We start from the raw sequence: 23,224 nt of genomic DNA on the forward strand, positions 1-23,224 counted from the left end.
GGGCTCTGGGAGCCCGTGTGGCTCCGTGGTTCCGTGAGGCGATGAGGTAAGCGCTGCAGACTGTGAACCAGCACGCGGGGACACGTTGCCGTGTTGACAATAGTAACACGTCGCCACCTACAAAACAGCTGATGGATGTGTTACTTTAGCCGCGGATATTCACAGCTCTGCCGAGGAGCTGATTCACAGAACTGTGGGCTTCCACTTGAACTTGAAACAATGTCCATGATTTTCATTCCTTAATTCCTCTACAGTGATATATTTTATTATTTACAAATGCAGATCATAGGACAGTGTGTTTTATTCCTCAATGGCCTCCTTAAATATCTCTGTCCACACAGTTCACTAGAAGCAGATGGCATGATGGAGAATGATCAGAACTCACCCCCTACAGATAGATCCCTGACTTGGACCCCCCGTGTTGTCTAAACAGACATGCAGAGCCTCAGCACACACTTACGGGCTCTAAACCCTCTGCTGTATATTGACTCACAGTCTTCTGGGTCTGTGCACAAATGGCCGACCACAACAATGGAAATAACTCTCACAAACAAGTAGTTCAAACAGGCCACAGCACATATGGCTGCAGGGCCAAGTAAATAGTGCTATTAATTCTAAATCCCTGCAATTAATCCCCCGGGCGGACGCTGCGGTATTGTCTGCAGTGTTTACTGTCTGTGTTGGGCTGAACCAAAAAGCATCAGATCCACAGCAGAGGCCCCACAGAACCCCCACTACTGGTCCACCTCTCTGTAAGTGATGTGAAAAACTAAACACACACTCATGAGCTCTGTCAAAGCCTCCCTTTACGTTTGACCTCATTGTTACATACAAGACGCTATTGCAAATTCAGAATGTTATTTGGGTTATTTTTAGAGGTTGCACAATATGTAACAGAACCTCTTAGACAGTTTAGTCCACGTGGCATAATAATATTTACTGTCTAAGAGGTCAACATAGCCATTATTTGACAAAAAACCCAACATGAAAGCTGAACTGAGAGATTACGCACATGAAATATTAACGACAGCTGTAGCCCAAATGACAGTGTTTTTATGCTTGAAGTTGTAACACTAAATCCAGTGCTGCGTAAGTAGATCATGTACATAATATAGTATTTATAAAGTGAAGGAAAGAGGTAGTTCCCAGTGTAGCAGTGGAATAAAATATTCATTTCATAGTTTTTCTGGAACTTCTGACCCACTTAGTATCACAGGTTATTTATGTTTATCAGTCTGGTTAATGGACGGTGTTTTTACCCACAATGCAGCAGGGCAGAAGCCAGCTCCGCATCACGGCGGTGCTTCTTTCTTCCTGCTTCATGAGTGATGCTGTGTCTGGCTGCGTTGCCTGTCGCGTGCGTGAATGAGTGAAGTGCAACAGCGTGACACGCTCCTCCAGATGAAGGCATTGGTGGTGTGGTCTCTCTCTTCTCTTCTTTATATTCCCTTCTCTTTTTTTCCCTTTCTACTTCTTTTGTCTCATTTCCACAATGAGGAGAATAAAATGAGGAGGGGGACACATTATAGGAGCATATCCTGCTGTAGACTGCTGCTCCTTTAAGCCCTATTTCATTCAGACAGTCACGCATCTGCCTTCCATTCACATCTGTTTCATCATCACCAACAGCTAGTCGACTGTGCTGGCGCGACATTTGCTGGTGCGCAGCCATCTGACTGAACCGGGCGACGCTAACTGGCGGCGAGAGAGGGAGAGAGAGAGAGAGAGAGAGAGAGAGGCTCCCGTTTACAAGTGTTCTCCTCAAATTCACCTTGCAGTCCCGATTATTCAAGGCGGCGTGCGCGAGCCCCGCCAGCCAGCCCCAGCTGTGAAAAGTGGGTCATGAAATTTAAAGGCGCACGCGAGCGCGTGGTCCGTTCCCCGCAGTGCGATGCACGCGGCTGTTCGGGAATCGCGAGGCTCCTGTTATCGCTCGCTCGCCAAGCGTGGACGGTCGTCACATTTTGAATAAAAAAACACGAGCTTCAGTTCCTCTCTGTCGGATCCGCTACTGTAGTTGCGACATTCGGGCGTGATTGGGATGAGGAATGGTTTTCTACCTAGCAACAGCGTACAGTAGGCCAGTGGGTTAGTCCATACGGGCCAAACATGCCGCGAGGAAAGGCCACTCATGCAAACACTGAGCAATAATGTCATAGCCTGATGAGTGCTTTACAGAACCAGACAGAAGCGTCCCACTAAACTACTGGCTCCAATATGACACACACTGCAGCAACACAATCTGCCACACAGCTTTAAAATGACACATCACGCTTTGCAGCTTTTCACCCCGGATCCTGTGATTGTATATGAATATGAAGGCTGTACATCTTGATCTTGATGGTGTCATTTTGAGTCAGCTGTGAGATTTCCCATTGTTGTAAGAAATAGCTGATTCTCGTTTGAACAGTAAAGAATCACTCAGCATTTTTTTTTTTTTATTATCAGCAAAAACAAACCAAGACAACCACATTACAGTCTAAAAACGAGAAAGCCTAGTGTGGATGTAGAGAAAAACAAACCAGCTGCTGAAAAACTCAACATTTTCATTGTAATAAATGGGTAAAAGGTATAAAAATGTAAGTGTTTCATCTAGTGAAATAAAAACGTCCGGGCCAAGAAAATCCTACTCGCCTCAACATGCTGCTTTAAAAATACATGCAAACGTAAAGCTTTCTAACATGGACGCTGTCAAAATACTCTTCACATGAAATCCCATAAATTATAAAATATCAGCCTATAGTGCCCCTGAACTTTTTCTTGACAGAGAAAATCCTAAAAAGTACCTCAACACGAACGGGTGCATCCTTCTTGATCTATAACGGCCTCCTCCTCCTCACAGTGACCCGTCCTCTGGAACACACTCCACCTTTTCAACACAAGCAACCATTGCTACTGTAGCTGGGCTTTCTCAACCTCTCCCAGTTTCCACGGGAGGGAAGGAAATGCAAAGAACTCCATCTACTCTATAAAGACACGCTTCTTCCAGACACATTTCTCTTTCTCGCACATCAGTTGACAGTGAAAATGTCTTTTATACAACCAAAACCTGGGAAGAACATCAAAAACAGCACCATTTTTTTAAAGTAATTTCCTGGATTCCCTCCAACGTGACAGTCACGTTGACTCAACACAAAAAGTTCTACAAAGTCATACGTGGTAGCGAAGTCAAAAAAGTATTTTTTGCTTGATTACGAGTTCATAATATTTCTACTCTTTATTGTTTCCTCTGCTGTTTGCATGCAAGGCCGGTGCTTTGCGAGTGTTGCGCCAAAAACCGAACGAGGCCCTGCTTTTGTCTTTGGCGGCCGAGGGTGTGAAGTCTACGCGTCACGCGGCAGGTTCCGGTCCACTCCGGTCCGATCGGTTCGCGACTGCTCGGAAGGGAGAGATTAATGGTACCGGAGCTCACAGCGTGTTACAGCAACAACAATAAGTTACTCAAACTAGCTCCTGCACCTGGGATTCTGCAGTTCAGTCTTAGAATGACACGTCTACTAGATGATCAATAAAGTTAAAGCTAATAGCTAATAGCTAAAGCTAAAGGAATACTTCCAGGTTTGGCACACCTTCCCTTGACAGGTGGAGGGGTCAAAGTAGGCTGCCAGGAGTTAAGGTCAAGTGTAAATGCGAACTGATCCTGAAAGTCTTTGAAGGCAACACTAACCCACTAATCGAGGGACGCGTTAACAGAATCAGTGAGAGAAACAACTGCAGTGTTCGGGTTTTGTGCTTAAACCTAAACAACCAACTGATATGTATTCTGACGAGGAACACTGCATAACGTGACGAGTGCTAATCATACAGGTTTTGCAGTCTCCCGATGAGGAGAACGGCAACTCCCATCATGCATTGCTAAAGAAAAAAAAAAAAAAAAAACGTGAGCGCTAAAACAGCCGCGCGACGTTAGCCCGTTTGGCTAAAGCGCCTCCTCATTTTGAGTTTGAGCTGATGCGCGAACACCTTGTGCTTGAACTAAAACAGGAGCTCCCTTATATTCGAGGATGAGGCGGCAGACTTTACAAAACAAGAGAAACGCCGCAGAGCCACGTTTCACCCACATGATAGTAATGGCAACATACAGTACATTTAAAAAAAAGGAAGTAACAGCAAAAACACCTCAGTAGAAATGAGTAAATCATGAAGCACTGTTTACATAGTGCTACAGCTAGTTTCACACCTACAGCAGTACATACATTATCTCACCGCGTCTTTTCTTGGGATTTGATGGTGTTTTAGTCTCTATGGCCGCTGGCTTTACAGCGTCAGCTCAAAAAGTGTTAGCATGGCTCCAGAATGCGGATCGGGTGGGGACGGCGTTAAAGCAGAGCGGTGGCACGTTGCAGGGCCTGACACTTAATTGTGGCTGTATTCTACCCACACAGAGTGGCTCGGTTTGGCCTACGTGCCCTTCAACAGTCAAATATTATAATATACGTTATTCTTCTATGTGTTTGTAATGAGCGTATGGGTGGATCTGATGGCGCAAAGCGGTTACTAATGTTTCTCATGACAGTCCATGTTGGGTGGGTTGGGTCGGCGGAGCGGAGATGGCGGCGGTCGTGTCACGGCCATTATAGGCTCTTCTTCGTTGGTGCGCTGAGTTTCGTCATTCCTCTTATCCTGCCCAGCAACTCACGGACAAAGTCCTGCGAAGAGGAGACGCAAGGGTCCGGTCATTCCCCAACACATCAATCAACGTGCAATGCAGTTAGATGGATCTTAAGGCCTTAAGACTGTGATGAATCACAAAGCGGTGAGAAAGGTGAAACCACAGCTCAGCTTTGAACAGGAGGTTGACTAAAGGTCAGCGATGGTGTCACTGCTTCTCCTTCCCTCTGTGTCTAACTATCACATGCATCCATGTCTTCTTTCTTGTCATCTCCTCGGCTGTTCTACGCATCCGTCGTCCACCCCGCGTTGCTTCTTCACATTCTGCTTCATCACTTTTTGTCTTTCTGCTTCTCTCTCTCTCATTTGATGCAGTGTTTTTATAAAATGGCATCTGTGCTACTCAGGGGATTACAGTGTGTTGGCGAGTGTTTGAGTGGCTGTGTGTACAGTAGGTGTGACACACACACACACACACACACACACACACACACACACACACACACACACACACACACACACACACACACACACACAATGTAGAGGTAATGTGATTGGTCTGTACCACCCTTAATCCCCCAAAAAGCTTCCACCCGAGCATTTAACGCAACAATAACAACAAACAAGGCCGGCCACAGTAAACACACTCTCACCTCTGTTGGTTTGTAGCAGTCTATTAGGGATTCCTGTGGAAAGACCACAGTGAGAGATGTTATACTAGAATAATAATAATAATAATAATAATAATAATAATAATAATAATAATAATAATAATAATAATAATAATAATAATAATAGATACTGTGATCCAGGTATAGAACAACAGAATATTTTCCATAAACAAACATGGACTGTAGGTAAAAAGACCCAGTCACAGGGTTATACCTGCAGTTTGCTGGCTCTCTCATCATCACTGTTAATCTCCAGCAGGTCATCGATGTCTATCTCTACCTCGGGCATCTCCTCCTCCTGGAACACAAACACGCGTGGTAAGTGATTGGCCGACAGTCGGGAGGAGCAGAGGAGGCAAACAGGAAATTAAACTAGACAATAAAACAGGACTCTGTTGTATAATAATGAGAATAAGTCCACTTCATGGGAGAGAGGCCGCGCAGAATGATGTCTGGTCTCAGGATGCGACACAACTAAAGCCGCGTAGTTTTATCAGCGAGTTGTGAGTTTGTTTGTGTTGCAGCGACTCCGAGGACTCCTGTGTGCTTTAGCCTGGGGCATATTCCGCATCCAGACACGGGAGCAGGGGTTGATTTTAGCTCACAGCATAAAAGCCTCTAACAGCCGCTGTGATTTCAGCTTTGCGTGGGCGGGTCGATGTGCAGACAATGGAATTGGGCCTCGATTGCACCTTTACATTCATCACAGCAAATGTACGACGAGTTGCAGGGGGCAGAAATGGTGCGGCACATGTTCTTTCATTTCGGAGCCTACAGTCTCCGGCTTCTTTTTACTAAATTGTCTATGAGGAGCAAATAGTAAAAAAAAAAAGTATGCAGGATAAAATATTCATATTTGGGTCCCAGATGTTCAGCAGGATGAGCCACAGTGAATCAGTGAATCAAGGTCAGCTTGTTTACACCTTAAAGCTACTCTTAAGAAACATGAATATATGGAGATCATGGCCTCATCTGTTATAAATGCTACAAGCTAGAAATAGGATATATAAAAACAACACCGAGCAGTGTTCAGTGACCCGCCAGCGCCAGTCAGGGCTTTGCCTTCGTGTGCCGCGTGAGACAGTGACTACAGTAAGTACACGGGAGGTTGTTGTTGTCCGTTTGGTGATTCAGAGTTTAAAATAGCCGAGGGTCACACCCTCGGCCTTGGGGGAAATTATTTTCCATGTCAGCCAGGGTGAACGTGTGAACATGACACACAGTGACACAAAGAGCGTGATCTGGTTTGGGAAGATCACAGGTAAAGTCTGAACAGGTGGAGCAAGTTGAAATCATTCATGAAGAAACCGCCCCATTGGCCCAAATCAGGAGAGAGTGAGTGTGTTGAAGACACAACAACAAGGAGCCAGCAGCTGTCGCACGCACGCTGCATTCTGAGTGGAGAGAAACAAGGACCAGCGTGAGCTACAGACAGAGAATCACAATGTTGGGGAATTAATGTCATCCAGAAATACAGCCTGTGTGTGTGTGTGTGTGTGTGTGTGTGTGTGTCTGTCAAACGTGTTTTCACTGACAGCTTCGCAGCCGCCAGCGTTTCCAGTCTGGTTTGTCTGTGAGGAAGGTGAATCAAAGCTAACATGAGGCCGGACCCTGTGACTCACCAGACGATTCGCACTATTCAAATTTCACACTCCATTCAACAGGGAGTCGCTTCACGTGATTATTCCTCTTCACAGTTGTGTGACCGTACACGAGCGAGCGCTTCCAGCTGTACTGAGGACCCCACCGAGCTATAATTGGTAACGGGAAGGTGCTGTGGTCATGGAAAGATATTTATACCCATGCGAACCCAACCCAAACTATAAGAACTGGATGCAGAACGCTAAGCATTAGTCAGGAGGAGTCAAAATGTGCAGAAACCCACACTTTAATCTGGTATTAGTGATAAGTTATGCAGTTAATAAGATAATAACACCCACATGTTTTTAATTACAGTGCAGCTCTGTATGCAAATGATAGGGACCAAAACAATAAACACTGGCTGCTTTGCCTATAGAGAAAACACGGAAACATCATTTGAGTGTGGTAGAAATGAGACAAGGAAGAGGAAATGTAATAAGGAAAACAATGAGGGGCCACGTAGAGATAATAAAAGCAGAGCCTGTAAAACAACTGCACAACAGAAGTGAGGAGAAGTGATGAGAGGTGCGTAATTAAAATACATGAGAGGAGGAAGGGGGGGGGGGGGGGGGGGGGGGGGGGGGGGGTAAGTGGGTCACTGCGATGAAGAGGCAGAGAGAAAGGAAGAGGAGGGTTGCGCAACATCAGAAAAGCTCACAGCTCAGCGGGAGGTGGGATGGAGCGATCCTGAGAGACCGAGATGAGGGAGCGACTGCGAAGGGGCCGGGACGGAGACGCGACCGGCCGGCTCCCACGCCGACTCAGCGGTTCTCTGGAGGACGTGGCTCGAGGAGAGGAGGGGGGCGACCCCTCGGAGGACGGTAGCAGCCAAAGAACTAAAAGGACCTGCAAGTGCATTCTGGGTAATGCCGTTCATTTGCACTGTAGTCAATTCACTTCAATCAGCGTGGGCGCGTGAAAAGGCCACGCCGCTCTCGAACGCGCCGAGGAACGGCCGGACAGAAACTTTTCAACAGCTGCTCGCTGAAAGTCCTCGGCGTCGACGCCTCTGATTTGTTTAGCGTCATTTGTGTGTGCGTTTCATGTGCGAACGCGATAAACGGGAATCTATTTCTATTCTATTTCCGTCTGTGTGATTTCAGTGGCGAATAGAGACAGTATCTTAGAGTTTGATTCATAAACCAAAGGCTTGTGTAACTGTAACACACACACACACACACACACACACACACACACACACACACACACACACACACACACACACACACACACACACACACACACACACACACACACACACACACACACACAGCTGAGTGGAGCTTCAGAAGCGCAGCCGTGGAAAAGTAGGACATTACAGCGGCCGTCTTCTCTTCGTCTCAGGCTTCATTGATTGATCCCAGACACACTCATCATCGCGTCGACACGTTCCGCCTTTTAATCGCATGAGACTTGACCTCATCATTAAACTGCACTCTGGCCGACAGATACACTGACTGTCTGTCACACTGGAACCAAGCCTTACTGGATTTACAACTGCATGCAAAGAAGTGAATGAAGACGATCCCACAACAAAATGAAAGACAAGTAAAAATATATATATATATATCATTCATTTAAGTGTTATAATCATTTAGGTTTATTAGAGGCTGTACTTGCTTGTGGTCTTTTCTATGAGGTGATGAGACTTTATGATATTACTATTTATTATTATAGGATCCAACCAAGACTCTCCCTCTCTCTCTCTCTTCCCCTCTCTCTCTCTCCCTCTCTCTCTTTCCGGGCTATAGGATAACAGGAGGTGAGGCCTGATAGATAGCAGATAGGTCCCCCTGTGTTCTCCTGGGATGTGTTGCCTCTGTTCATTTCACTGTTCAAAGGACAGAGAGGAGGAAGGAGAAACGGGGGAGAGCAGAGGACGCTTGCTCCTCTTAACTCTGTAGAGTCTAACAATGTTCTTTCATTATGTTGCTCTCAAAGAAAAAAAAATGTTCGTGCACTTGTTTCTACTTCTAACACTTTTCCTTTCTCCACCCAACTTTCAACAACATCACCATGACCCCGACACAAACACAGCCTGTCACGATCCCTGATATCGGGTTTTCATTATGACATCGATACAGCTGCTGACCTTTAAGCCAGAACAACACATTCCCCCAATCACACACTCTTACAGTCAGTATACAGTGGTTTGACCGCTCTTTCATGCTATTTGCTGTGTTAAAGACGTCCTAACAGAAGGTGTCATGCTGTTGGGAACATCCTCGCCAAAATCTGGGCTCGAGGGGCCGAATTGTTAAATTGATGTTAAAGCAAAACATGGAGAGTTAAGTATTTTAAGAGCAGAGCTATAAAAAAGATATGAAGGATTGCTGTTTGTCCATAAATCAGGACCAGGGATGTGTTTTTGACTGTTGGTCTAAGTTCATTTGCATGATCCAAATGGTGGCATGAAACACAAAACCCCATTGGAAAACCTCCATCGGGAGAGAAAGGCAAATGCGGAGTGGTCGAGCGGAGACCGGATCGATGTGCACTTTAGGCCTCGATGAGCAAAAAAAAGACCCCATCAAAAAGATGCGTGCACGCACCATATGATTCACAGATGAAGGACACCTGCAGCTGATGGACTGACGCGCAGCCGACAGCCTTTGAAATGTAAACCGGGTCCGAGTCGGGCGGCCTCTCCAGCTCAGTGGCCATAAAGAGAGGAGGATGCTGGGAAAACCTGCAGCCGAGGGTCGGTCGGCGTCAAGAATCGACCTCTCCGTCGACAAACACGTGGAGGAAGCACGGCGGCTGCATGAAAATACTATTTGCCTGCAGAATGGGGAAGACATATTTGCATTGGGCTGCTCGGCGAGCGGAGGGACACACACAATTAGGCTGCAGTGTTGACAGTCCGGCTCTGATTTATGCTGATGTCGCCCTCCTGCAGTCCAGAAACCAGAGGGCATCCCCTCCTGCAGCCCAACACACACACACACACACGCGGGAGCTGCACATTCACATGGCTCGTCTCACCCCCGATTGGCTGAGCCTGAGGTGTCAGACGTACAGTATATGCATGTGGTGTGTGTGTGTGTGTGTGTGTGTGTGTGTGTGTGTGTGTGTGTGTGTGTGTGTGTGTGTGTGTGTGGACCCTCTGCTCGGAGGGAAGTGGGCCAGAGCCAGAGGAGCAGTCACAGCATCAGCACATCCTTAACCCACTGCCCTTCTTTCCTCTCCTCCAGTCAATCCACCTCCCCCCACTCGGAGCTGGCAGCATACTGCGTGCGGCAGCGGACGCGCTCTCCGCTCGTTCGCAACCCCCCATCTCCTTCTGTCTCTGCACGGCACCATCACAGACCCCGTGGCGCTTCGCTTCACTGTTTAAATGCTAAGGAATGCGACTGGAGAGTGTGCGGGCGCATAATAACGGAGCCGTCGATATCGTCTGGCGACACATCGGCTCTCGGAAGGTAAAGGGTTAAAAAGGTCAGAAATTTGCCACAGTGATGATGAAGGAATTAGGTCGAATGGATGAATAGCGTCCACGGTACATTTCAGTTCAGGAAATCCACCCCGTTTACACAAACACAGATTTTCGAATAAACGCAGCACGCGACCGATGCGTAAAAGGCGCAACCGTGCGGTTTCTCTCGACCTCCTTATTATCCACCTCTTGGAGAACGAGCAGGTATCGCCGCTGCAGCCGACAGTGGAGGTGTGATCAGTAACACGGCCCGTTCGGGAGGACAGAGGGGCGGGTGGTGGGCATCGCTAATGAATTCCAGCTGATCAGGCATCTATGGGCATGCAGCAACTTTGGAGCGGGCCGAACCAAGCGGGACTCGGATCGAGTGCATGTCAATTTGCTTTAATTTTATATTTGAGTCATAGTTTCACACAATTCTCCAAATGGTGGAGCCGTCTTTTCCTATAAGGTGCCTCATTGTTCACCTGTTATGCGTTCGAAGGTGTCGATGACAAGCGCGCACGTTCCGGACCGCCGCTCCACTCACCTCGCAGTCGTACAAGTCGCTGAGCTGCTCGATGATCCACTCCTCGAGGATCAGTCTTTTCCGCAGCTCCTTCCTGTCGTACTTGACCGTCACTTTCCCCTGTTTCTTCTGGACCGGATCGACCCCGGTGATGGGGCCGGAGCCCACGGAGCCCACGCAGCCCACGCCGGGGGCGCCCTGGAAGAAGACGCGGCTGCCGGCGCTGGGCAGCGAGGCACTAGTTTCGGTGCTGGCGGCCGACATTGCGGGGACGACGTCAATATTAGAGGAATCGGTGAATGAGTGAGAGGTCGAGGCTGTGCGTGGAGCTGCGTGCTGCGCGGCAGACAGGGGGGAATGGTGAGGCGCTTTTAAACAGCTGCTATTTAAAGCGCAGCGCCGGAGACTGCCGAGAAGGCGGAGCGAACACTGCAAGAAATGAGGGTTTAAAAAAAGAATAGACGGCAAGCAGAAATAATATGTTCAAATACAGAAAAGGCTTCGTAATGAATAAAACTGAAACGTGAAACGTTCTTAAACTGTTATATCAAAAAGAGGATTTCATTTTTTTAATAAAGATATGCCATTAAATTATTTAATAGTTTCCCTTTTTGCATTTTTTGCAGCGCGTCTGCCAAATTCCCTCAATGGTGCATGTGCTGGTCGGATGCAGCTGCAGGTCTTTCCCAGTCCAACCTGCGGTCTTCAGTTAGTATATGTTTACTGGGCTGTATTTATCTATGACTTCTTACCATACACAGATGTTTTTAAAAAGTCGGCGGTTTTATGTGATAACATATGTAAACACAGCGGTCAGGCAATTAAGGAGTTCGTTGCGTCACCTGGCGTTCACATGCAGTTATAACATTTTGCTTGAAGTTATAATATGTTGATATGGATGTTTTAAAGTGGATTAACTGATTTAGTATTTCATTGTGCATATAATGAAACACAAATTATGCAATTTGGTATTTGATCAGCCAACATTTCTCTAAAATGATTATGTTTAATGATTATGTTTAATGATTATACTGCAAGTGTCCAAAGGTCAAGCGTTGCCCACCTGGTTCTGGCTCGGACCAATCAGCAGCAGCGGATTCCACTTCGCACCAAAGATTGTTCAGCTAAAATAAAAAAGAGTAAAGGTCACTAAACCATAAGTCAGCAAAATATTGGAAAGTTATAAATACATAAAAACGTTTGTTCTGAATGAGACACTGAAGGTTAAGCAGCTTTTACTGGGATGAAGGCCTGGTTACATATCTAGTCTACAAATGCTATGTTGCTGCTTCCATGTTATGAAGCAACTGCAGGCAGTCACAGAGGGAGGGGGCAGTCCTCACAAACACGCCCCCACAGACCCACCCCACACAGACACAGCGTTTCATAACAGCCTGAATCTGTGCGCTCGCCGGTCATGGCCCTGATGTCCGTCCTCACGCCCGCTCTGGCCGCGGTCCTGTGCCTGGTGATCGGCTTCATCCTGCTGAAGTCTCGAGAACCGGAGACCCAGACGAGCTCCACAAAGGCGCCCGGGAAGGACTTTAGGCCGTGGGTGGACCAGGACTTACAAGACGACACCGAGACCACAGCAAGGGAAGACGGTCAGAGTTGGCACATTTTAGAACTTTTTATACATTAATACAGCTAAAATAAGAGCTCTCGCCCAGAAAAGGGCTCATAAAAGAAACCCTTTATTAAAAATAACAGTGCTTTTTGCTTTTAGAGGACGATGGCTGGGTGGACAGCGGCGAGGAGGATCTTCCACATGTGCCGTACACGCCACGGCGTTACCCACAGGAGACAATGCTGCAGAGATCCCACGAGTTCTACGCTCTGATGAACCAGCGGAGGTCGGTGCGGTTCCTCAGCCCAGAGCCAGTTCCGCGGGAAGTCATCGAGAACGTCATCCGCACCGCAGGCGAGAAGCGATGAATCGTTATCAACATTATCATTATCATTAGTTGTGTGTGTGTTCACCTATTCTGCTTCCTGTCCTCTGCAGGCACAGCCCCCAGTGGAGCACACACAGAGCCGTGGACGTTTGTCCTGGTGTCTGATACAGAGACAAAACACCAAATCAGACTGATAGTGGAGGAGGAGGAGGAGGTTAACTACCGTCAGAGGATGGGAGACAAGTGGGTCCATGATTTAGCCAAATTAAGGTGCGGATTCCTGACATTCGTATGAATGTTACAGACATACTGCTCAGATTTTAGCTGATCATGACAGCAATTAGATGCAACGCTCATTCTGTGTCTTCACGTTTGCTCACAATTTCCTTGTTCATGCAGGACAAACTGGATTAAGGAGTACTTGGATGTGGCACCGTACTTGGTCCTCATCTTCAAACAGACCCACGGGCTTCTATCGAATGGCAAGAAAAAGACCCACTACTACAATGAAATCAGTGTCTCCATCGCGTGTGGGATCCTGCTGGCTGCCTTACAGGTAACAAGCAGGGTGGTTGTTGAGCTTTTTGTGGCGATGAGGCATCTCAGAGCTAACGTGCTCGCTCGCTTACCAGAACGCAGGTCTTGTTACCGTGACGACGACGCCCCTTAACTGTGGACCTCAGCTCAGGCTGCTCCTCAAACGGCCGGTTAACGAGAAGCTGCTGATGCTGCTTCCTGTGGGCTACCCCGCCTCTGACGCCACCGTGCCCGACCTGAAACGCAAGCCCCTGGACGACATCATGGTGCACATATGAGAGCACTGATCCACAGAGGAAACACGCGTGTGCATATGAAACATAAAAGAATAAAGACATACTGCATGATTTTAGGTGTGTTATTTGTTTGTGGCCCAACAAGCATAGTTAAACACAATATCTTTTATTTTAAAGGAAAGTTGTTTAATGCTCAATTATTAACACCTAATTACCTATATTAATATTTTTAACATGCGTGATACTATGAAAATCCATCTAGAAACTACTTTGCTAACCCTTTTATGTCTCTACACACTCAAAACGTTTGCACTAAGCTAAGTGCTGTTAGAATTCCATCCTGCCTTTTTACCCACTCTCACCAGCTCCTCTCTGCCAAGCGTCACACTCTCTTGACTGCTCAAAAAGCCTGGCCACAGTCTGCGCCTCCGTCGATTCCCATCGCCGCCTCTGGGGGTCAGTGGCGTCCACGGGAGGCGCCGAATCGACCGACGAAGAAGAAGTTCCACATTGCGCACGCGTACACCACGTACACCGATGATCGGGCTGGATGCTAGCTAGTTAGCGCTCGGTCTGTCAAGTAGCACACATTGGGCTTGAAGGGGGAAGCGCAGCGGCGGAGAAGAAGGGCGACCCACGCGCCGCTACGAAATGGCCGGACAACAGTTCCAGTATGACGACAACGGCAATACGTTTTTCTACTTCCTAACGTCCTTCGTCGGACTCATTGTGATCCCCGCCACATACTACCTCTGGCCCCGGGATCAGAATGCTGGTAAGGCCCGATGTCTGGCTCAGAGCGGAGTTAGCGGAGTTAGCTTGGGCTAGCTAAAGCCAACTAGCCAACTAGAAGTGTTGAAACAGCGTCCCGGCAGTCTGTTGAGTCTGTCTGCTCATGAGCTCGTCGACTGTAACGTAAATGAAGCTTCGTTCACGTCTTGATCATAGCTCGGTGCTTGGTTGCTGCCAGTGGCACCACAGTTACCTCTGGGGCTTGACTAACCACCAAGCCACTGGCCATAGGTCTTAACGTGTCCACCCAGCACTGCTGCATCTTCACACATGAAGCCACTGTCAGTCTCGCAGCGAGTAGAACTGGCCTGTCCGGATTATTGATCTCCTTTGCGTGGGTCCCGTTCATAGGAAGGCGAACGTGGCTGTCAACAACACAGTGCGACTGCCACGACTAGTGGAGCTTAGGCTAACCAACGTAACCCAGCAGCTGTGTTGATGTCACGGTATAATAAATGCTGTAAGGAACATTGTAGGTGAACCATGACACCATCAGACCAGTAAATACATTTTACAGTGACGGGATGTGGAATCAATAAGTGATATTGATTCCACTAGAACAGCTGCGGGAATGTTGTTATTGTGGCTATTTGATAAGTTCTCAGAGGACATTTGTACGCACAATTAATCATACTTGCCTCATTGCGACATTATCAGTACTAATGGATTTAGTATAGGTATTGTTGTGGCGTCACTAATCATCTCATGTCCATTCTTGTTCCAGAGCAACTGCGGCTGAAGAGCCTGAGGAGGGTACATGGCCGGTGTCTGTGGTACCGGCTCAGGCTGATGAAGTCACAGCAGAGCATTGTTCCAACACTAAAGTGAGTAAAATTGTTTGGTTTCTAGTTTGTGGATTTTGTTGCAAATAAGAAAAACACAATGCATTTAAATGTAGGGAGGTTAAATGCTTGTTCACAGGTTGTAGAGGATAAAGAAGGCTTTCTTTGATAAGACGTTGTTCTGTAGCACCTTAAACCGTCTTGCTTAAGCTTCAGACACCTGATTTTTTGTTTGCCTTTGTGCTTTGCATTACAAGGAGATTTGTAATGACCGACCTTCAGTTTCGGCTGAATCATTCTAATACAAGTATCTTGATACATTTTATTTTGTGGTACAGTAGGACGTTTGCTTCCCCATCTTTTGTTACCAAAGGTCATATGTGCTTGGTTTTGGGGTGTGACTTGCCTGAGCTGTTTCGTCTGAGCCCTGGAGCGTCTCCGGATGATTTACCGCTTCACTCACTGAGTTTCTAGCTGGTCACAGACATTGTGACTGTGCCGTAAAGATGAGACCATGCTATTTCACTGTAAACAGACTCAAGGTTATTTTTTCAACACGCGTGATTATGCTTGTTTTGGCTACTTTTGGGCACATGTTTTGCCCATGTTGTTGTTGTTACGTGTCCTGGGTTTGTGTATTTTTGGCGTAAACATACGGTTTGATCTTTTCCTCTATCTGTTTAGTAATTCGCTGTATTGGGGGAGGGATGGAAAGATTGGTGTTGCCTCATCTACCTCGTTATTGCCTTCCTCTCTGAGTATTTGTTCTGTCTCAGCTGTTTGTCATCATACATTCATTTTCTACTTCTGTTCTGTGATCTACATTCTGCTGTTCTCTCGCTGTTGCTGTCTGTTCTGTAGCAATCCAACATGGTTATTCAGCAGCTTTCCTCTTTCATCTGTGGCCTTTCGTTTCGAAATCTCCAGATCTCTTTCCCTTTTGCAACTCATTCTGATACTGATGATGTTTATTATAGGAATCCGTCATGTATTTTTAATCTTTTTTTGTTGAGCTACTCAGACAACTCTCAGACTAGTGAGCGGTAGTCATGGCAACAGATGCTGCAGAGCAGGCCTTTGGGTTTTGCCATTGTCATGGAAACAAGTATAACTTCCATGCATAAATACCAAACAACAACAATGTCAGAACCCTCCCTGCCCTTCTGCTTGTGTGCAGTACATCAAAATAGGCTTTCTTTTGTATTTAAAATTTTAAATCTCACTGTTTGAAGTCTTAAAATGAAGGTAGATTAAGATTTTAACTTCAAACAAAAAATAAGACAGAATTGTTTTAATTTTTTTTTCTTCGGACAACAAAGGGCTTTCTTTTTAATTTCTTTTCCTATTTCAGGAAAGCAGTCTTGTTATTTGGATGGGCTGTGTTTCTGCTGCTAGCCTACAAGGTCTCCAAGCTGGATAGAGAGTATCAGGAATATAATCCATATGAAGTCCTCAACTTGGACCCGGTAAACACCATCAACTGGATTCTTCAGTGACATTTAAGCATTTCTATCTGTTGGTTTGGAGTTGTTCTAATTATATGTCTGTTTTAAGGGTGCATCTTCATCAGAAATCAAGAAGCAATACCGCGTACTTTCACTCAAGCATCACCCCGACAAAGGTGGAGACGAGGCCACGTTCATGAGAATTGCCAAAGCTTATGCTGCGTAAGTCCGATTCAGTTCTTGTAACAGCAAGGCTGCATCAGTAACTCTCATGTTGTAGTTCCTCAATTGCTCTAGCGTCGATTTATTAATTCTCCTTTTCCTTTCCTGCAGCCTGACCAATGAAGAGTCGAGGAAAAACTGGGAAATGTTTGGTAACCCAGATGGTCCAGGAGGTGAGTTAGTTTTTTTCTGTACTGATGAGCAAGTCATTAAAATGTTCCATAGTAGAGGGTGTATTGGAACATGGCAGCCTATTCATTTCAAGGATGAGCTCGCCCCCAGGGCTGATAATAATAAAAAAAAGGCTTTTACACATGCAGAATAATCACTCAGTACTGCGGAATGTAAACAGGGGATTTCATTCAATGCGTTTTATGTCTCCCTGTTTAGCAACGAGCTTTGGTATTGCTCTGCCTGCCTGGATTGTTGACCAAAAGAACTCAATGCTGGTAAATCTTCGTTAAGTGTCAGTTTAGACTTTATCCATTCAGATTTGTCAAACTTCACTAAACAGCTTTTGACTGTAGGTGCTGTTGGTGTATGGCCTGGCCTTTATGGTCATTCTTCCTGTTGTTGTGGTAAGTTTCAGTCAATAGTTCACATGAAGCCGTTGCTGTCACCTTTTCATGTTTTTTCCTCACTACTATTCTTTGTGTGCTGCAGGGTACATGGTGGTACCGCTCAATCCGTTATAGTGGGGACCAAATCCTCATCAACACTACACAGCTCTTTATGCACTTCATGTACAAGACGCCTAATATGAACATGAAGCGTGAGTTTCCCTTCACATCGTCACACAAGATGCAGAGAGAGAGAGAGTCTGTGTTGTCGTATAGTAGTAATGTTTTTTTTTGATGGGGGACGGTTATGACGGTGGCTGTAGAGGGAAAGCAGCTTCCACTCGGTACAGACTTAATAATCTTTTTTTCATTCGTTTAATCTGACCTGCAGGCTTAGCCATGGTGTTGACGGCAGCGTTCGAGTTTGATCCTCGCAGCAATAAAGAAGCCACCATACGGCCAACGGACAACATTGAAGTGCCGCAGGTAATAACAGATATTGTGGGCTAAGGAGAGGCGCCTCAGTTCAGATTGAACTTGCAGATTTGTGCCGGTGGGAAGGAAAGAGATGAATATCCCAGGATTAACTTCAAGTGTGTTTCCTAACAAAACTTTCTTGCTTTCTCTCAGTTGATCCGCGAGTTGGGTAACATCAACGTGAAGAAGAAGGAGCCTCCGTTCTGTTATCCTTACAGTTTGAAGGCCAGGGTTTTGGTGCTTGCACATCTGGCGCGCATGGATATATCAGAGGAGTTAGAGGAAGGTGAGCTGACACAACAGCTGTAAAAGCTGTTTAGATTTGAGGGGACAAGTCATAATGAATCATAATGAATACACAAACTATTTGTGTTTACACTCATTTGTGCAGAAGTGAAGCACAGCTCATGTAGCACGTCTGGAGGACCTGGATTTATAAACACCTATGACCTGCATTACCTTACACGCTTTAATATATTAGCAGTAGAGAATTAGAACGGACAGAGCAGACTTTCTGCTGGGTACAGCTCTGAATCATTTTAATGGGCTTCAACTTGGCACTTGTCTGTGTTTCTGCTCACAGATCAGAGGTTTGTGGTGAGGAAGAGTCCGTCTCTGCTCCAAGAAATGATTAACGTGGGCTGTCAGCTTACAATGATGGCAAACAGCCGAGGAGGTAAGCTCACACACAGTAAACAACAACACGACGAGATTAAAAGGTTAAATGACTAATAATTGCGCCGTTTTGAGAATGATCTCTGGTTTTACATGATGTAAATTATGCTTCTGTCCAGGGTTCCATGCTCCTCGACTGGTAACTATAGAGAACTGCATGAAGTTGACTCAGATGATAGTGCAGGGCCTGCAGGAGTCAAAGTCACCACTGCTGCAGCTTCCCCACTTTGAGGAGGATCACCTCCGCTACTGCATCTCCAAGAAGGTATCTGCCACACAAATGCACGCCCACATGCACCACATTCAGCCCTTGCTTGACTGTGTGTGTCCCTCTGTCTAGTACAAGGTGCGAAGCCTTCAGGACCTGGTGAGTCTCAAAGACTCGGACAGACGCAGCATGTTGCGCTTTTTGGGGGAGGAGAAGTACGATGAAGTCATGGCTGTGTTGGGCAGTTTCCCTCACATCACCATGGATACCAAACTGCAGGGTTAGTCCCAAAGCACACTCGCACAAACCCATTTTGGCCCATGACTGCAGTTCCCTTAAACAGCTTTCCTCTTACTCTTCATTGAACATAAAGGTCCTATATGAACTCACAGACTTTTACTTTAATACTGCATTTTTTACACCATGAATATCAGGCATTGTAAACGTCTTTCCCCTCTTGCCCGTCTCTGCAGTCCTTGACGATGAGGACAGTAACAACATCACAGCAGGCTCCATTGTCACAGTCACCGTCACCTTAAACAGAAAACGCATGGCGGTAAGAGATTATTGCTCTGGCATCATTCGAGAGCGAATTACTGGAAAGCGACCTGTTTTGTTCGTGCACTTTTGTGAGCGACCACTAGAGTGTCCTATTGGCTGTGACTGAAGAGGCTGAATACTAAGCTCTGTGTACTCTGTGTGTAGGACATGTTTGAAAAAGAGCAGGAGTCAACGCCATGTCCAGGAGAGGAGGCTGCCAATACAGAGGAAGCAGTAAGCAACACATACGTTGGGAGAAGTTCAGGAAATCTTGTAGTATTTATTTAACATTTGGTGTGTGTGTGTGTGTGTGTGTGTGTGTGTGTGTGTCTGTCTGTCTGTGTGTGTTCAGCAAGCAGACGCGAATAAAGCCAAAACCAAAGTTTGGCAGAACAAGAGCAAAGGGGCGAAGAAGACGGCCAAGTCCAAGAAGAAGAAACTAACCAAGAAGAAGGCGGCTCCTCCGCCAGCCAAAGTCAAGCAGGCCAATGGAAATGTGGCAGGAAACGTGCGTGTCCAGTCACCGTCTGTCAGAACCTGAGGCAGTTAGTGCTCACGTCATGATTGTTCTTATGCTGGTGTCACAGGAGGTTGCAGCGGCAGCAGCGGCAGCAGCAGCAGTGACGGCGGCAAAGGAGGACGAGGACGAGGCTTCAGACAAAGGCAGCGAGTCAGACGAGGGCGAGGCCAACAAGGACTCTCCCAGCGAGAGGGACGAGGACAGCGACAAGCAGAGCGACACGGAGGCGGACGAGATGGGCGGCGACGACGAGGAGGTGAGAGGAGTCCAGAGGCGCCGGGTCGTAGAACAGTCTGTGTGAATGCGTCTTCCGTGACATCTCCCCCTCTGCACACGCCTTCACGCCCTTCCAGGAATGGGAAGCTCTGCAGCAAAGCATCCAGCGGCGCGAGCGAGCTCTGCTGGAAACCAAGTCCAAGGTGACGCACCCCGTCTACAGCCTCTACTTCCCAGAGGAGAAGCAGGAGTGGTGGTGGCTGTACATCGCCGACCGCCGAGACCAGACCCTGGTGTCGATGCCCTACCACGTCTGCACACTGAAAGACACCGAGGAGGTGAGCTAGTGGCAATCAGCTGATTTCATACACACTGTTGCTTCATTGTTGGTTGGTAGTTGATTGATGGGGAGGTAGCAGCTTGACGATTCCTGTGTATGTTTGATGTTGACCAGGTGGAGCTGAAGTTTCCAGCCCCGTCCAAAACGGGCAACTACCAGTACTCTGTCATCCTTCGTTCTGATTCCTACATGGGACTGGACCTGATCAAACCACTAAAGGTGACGAGACAGTTCATTCAAACCACATCACTGTAAATTACCCAGTCCTGCAAAAACAGCTGGCACAGAGCAGCCAACGAGCAGCCGAAGCTCCCTGAGCAATGGGAATGATGCGTGCTCCTAACAGTGCGTGTGCTTTGTGTTTGCTCCAGCTGGAGGTCCACGAGGCCAAGGCCATGCTGGACAACCACCCGCAGTGGGACATCCCCGACACGGAGGAGGAGGACGAGGAGCAGGAGGACAGCGACGGCATCGAGGAGAGCGAGGACGACGACGAGGACAACGACTGAACGCGGACGCAGCCACGCACACGCACACGCTCAAGCTCCACCCCTTCCTCCCCGACGGCCCGGCCGACCACACCCACTCCCGACCCCACAGCAGCGCTGGAGGGAGCGGCTCCGGTTTCCTCCGCGCACGGACACACACAGAACCACCGGGGGCAGTTTGTGCACACGGAGCCCCGGCTCCGCTTCCATTTCCCCCCGACAGTAACGCGAACTGTGACCCCCGGCCCCTCGGTCGCCCCTTTTCTACAGAGACTCCTTCATTTACTTTCCGGCGCTTGTGGAAAGGAAAATGTGTGAATAATTATACAGGCCCGTGTGAATGCGTGGGAGTGCGTCTGTACATGCTGTGTGTTTGTAACCTCGTATGTGTTTGTACAGGTATGAGAGATGGAAACACTGTGGACTGGAGGACCTATTATCTGGGCTCTTTTTTGTTTTTTTCTTGAGAGGTCGCGTGACCTCCTTGTGGGAATCGCAGCATCGCTCTTGCTCCTAATTCCTTTTGAAATCACGTTGAACAGATGTTTTCCACACCAATGATACTTTCTATTGTACACGCAAAAAGCAGAAGCGCGACCTCGGCCCGTGTTCGCCAGCGATCGTACCTGATTTGCTCCTCTCACACAGCTGAGTCTCATCTTCTATCTTTTCTTTTTTTTTAATTTCCACTGTCACACCAGTCGAGAAGAGTACGTCCTTGTATTTACTGAATGTTGAAGACGGCGTGTACAGATAGATACTGGCTCTAGACGGATCCGGTATTTATCTTTTCACGTCACCGAAATAATTACCTATGAAAATGAGCTGTGACCTTACGTGCAGTGTGGGAATTCATAAAACGTGCAGTGTTACAACTCACTTCTCCATCATGTACCACCTAAGGCATCCTTTTATTTTGTAGCACATTCCAGTGTAAAATCATTGTCCAAACAGGAATACAAGAGAAATACCACCACACAAGAAGCGTCTGCACTTCTCGCAGACTCGAGCAGTTATTTGTTTGTGTTTGTAAAATGCTTCCGTGTTTTTCTTTTGATTCTGTTTAGCGTTAGCCTCCTCATAGTAGCGTGTAGCTCCACAGTGGCGGCGTGCAGTGCATATCACGGATCCAGCGGCGCATAGGTTTGAGGCTGAGCAGCAAATCGTGCACCAAACGTGTTCTGGAAGACGAACCGTCTGCTCTCCAGCGCCTCGATGAATCAGAACAAGCTTAGTTTGGTAATTACTGCCATTTTCCCCTGCTAATGTAAAGAAAAGTGATTGCTTTTCTAGCTGCGAACAAACCGGATCCCCTCTCATTTAGATGTTTCGTCTTAGTTGAGCTTTAGTTGTAACAAACCTAACACACATTGTTTGGGTGGATTCTAACCTTTTTGCTTTTACGACTGTTGGATTCATGACAGGGAAAGAAACGAAAGCCCGAGCCTTTGCAGCTCTGAGCGCTCAACTTGACAGATTAGACTTTTTAGGACGTGACTTATTTCACAATCAATATTTCCAGCAGTTAATTATTTACGTTGACAGCATTTCTTAGTGGGTCACGTTAGCGTTGGAGAGACAAAGGCCTAAATATCTTCCGGCATGTTTTCCCAGTGCCACCGACTCGCACCACCCCCTCCTGTAACTGTTCCCAGCAGGTGTATGCTAACAGGTTATATCATACCCTGAGTATTTATCGCTCTGCAATAGAATGTAGCATCAGTGATTTGCGCTGTGTGGGGAAACGAACTGCAGTGAGTTGAGACACACGAACGCCTCCTACGACAGACCTTGTCCAGGCGACGGGCGAGCGAGTCGCCTCGCGTTGGGACAGACTTTCCATTGACTATCTGCCACTTTTGTTTACAAAGGAACTGTCATTGTAAATGGAAAAAAATATATATATTATTTGTATTTAAAATCATTTCAAATAAAAACTTTTAAATGAGATAGTTTAATGCGCTTCATTGTGAGTTCATTTCCTCGTGCATTGTAAGGAACCGTTATTGCTGCAACATGAACCGTGGAGATGTCAGTTACTTTTGCAAATTTGAAGTCAGATAACGTCGTATGGAGTCTAATGACCTTCTCCAGACAATAGCTCTGTATTTTGCGCACAACGTGTAATTTTCATCCAGCGAACATAACGACACAATGATAAAAATCAGAATTTGCATATGAGCCAATAGAAACGAAGCGGAACGACCCACAGACCTGTGCCTTGGTTTTAGTTGCGCTTCTTTAAATCCATTATTCATTAAACCAGATGATGCTTATTAATTAGATGCATTTGTCTACAAATGTAAAAAAAATGCATGTCTCTGCTTGGCCTGCAGCCTGTTTTCCATCTTGCTCACCCTTTCCCACCCCTTCCGTTTGTGTCTGAAAACAAACAGTGTCTAAATCATTTTACAGGCCTGGAGC

General features: G+C 46.9%; 3 protein-coding genes across 3 annotated transcripts; 2 read left to right on the plus strand and 1 right to left on the minus strand.

Annotated features, from left to right (window-relative positions):
* Positions 1-2,401: 2,401 nt before the first annotated feature.
* ppp1r14c (protein phosphatase 1, regulatory (inhibitor) subunit 14C) lies at positions 2,402-12,075 on the minus strand. Its single transcript, XM_029141483.3, has 5 exons — positions 11,931-12,075; positions 10,889-11,296; positions 5,497-5,580; positions 5,265-5,297; positions 2,402-4,649 (listed from the first exon to the last, which is right to left on the minus strand). The coding sequence occupies exons 2-5, from the start codon at positions 11,129-11,131 to the stop codon at positions 4,575-4,577; spliced, it is 435 nt and encodes a 144-aa protein (XP_028997316.1). The 5' UTR covers positions 11,132-11,296; positions 11,931-12,075; the 3' UTR covers positions 2,402-4,574.
* A 29-nt stretch (positions 12,076-12,104) lies between these two features.
* iyd (iodotyrosine deiodinase) lies at positions 12,105-13,646 on the plus strand. Its single transcript, XM_029141482.3, has 5 exons — positions 12,105-12,471; positions 12,594-12,788; positions 12,873-13,032; positions 13,162-13,318; positions 13,395-13,646. The coding sequence occupies exons 1-5, from the start codon at positions 12,285-12,287 to the stop codon at positions 13,575-13,577; spliced, it is 882 nt and encodes a 293-aa protein (XP_028997315.1). The 5' UTR covers positions 12,105-12,284; the 3' UTR covers positions 13,578-13,646.
* A 400-nt stretch (positions 13,647-14,046) lies between these two features.
* On the plus strand, positions 14,047-22,750 carry sec63 (SEC63 homolog, protein translocation regulator). Its single transcript, XM_029141485.3, has 20 exons — positions 14,047-14,310; positions 15,052-15,151; positions 16,461-16,575; positions 16,664-16,776; positions 16,888-16,949; positions 17,167-17,225; positions 17,304-17,354; positions 17,440-17,548; positions 17,728-17,822; positions 17,967-18,099; positions 18,397-18,489; positions 18,608-18,753; positions 18,829-18,976; positions 19,170-19,252; positions 19,402-19,470; positions 19,589-19,744; positions 19,824-20,012; positions 20,110-20,310; positions 20,427-20,531; positions 20,684-22,750. The coding sequence occupies exons 1-20, from the start codon at positions 14,187-14,189 to the stop codon at positions 20,819-20,821; spliced, it is 2,289 nt and encodes a 762-aa protein (XP_028997318.1). The 5' UTR covers positions 14,047-14,186; the 3' UTR covers positions 20,822-22,750.
* Positions 22,751-23,224: the final 474 nt, after the last annotated feature.

The sequence above is a fragment of the Betta splendens genome, chromosome 24 (assembly GCF_900634795.4).
Source record: "Betta splendens chromosome 24, fBetSpl5.4, whole genome shotgun sequence".
NCBI classification, from domain to species: domain Eukaryota; kingdom Metazoa; phylum Chordata; class Actinopteri; order Anabantiformes; family Osphronemidae; genus Betta; species Betta splendens.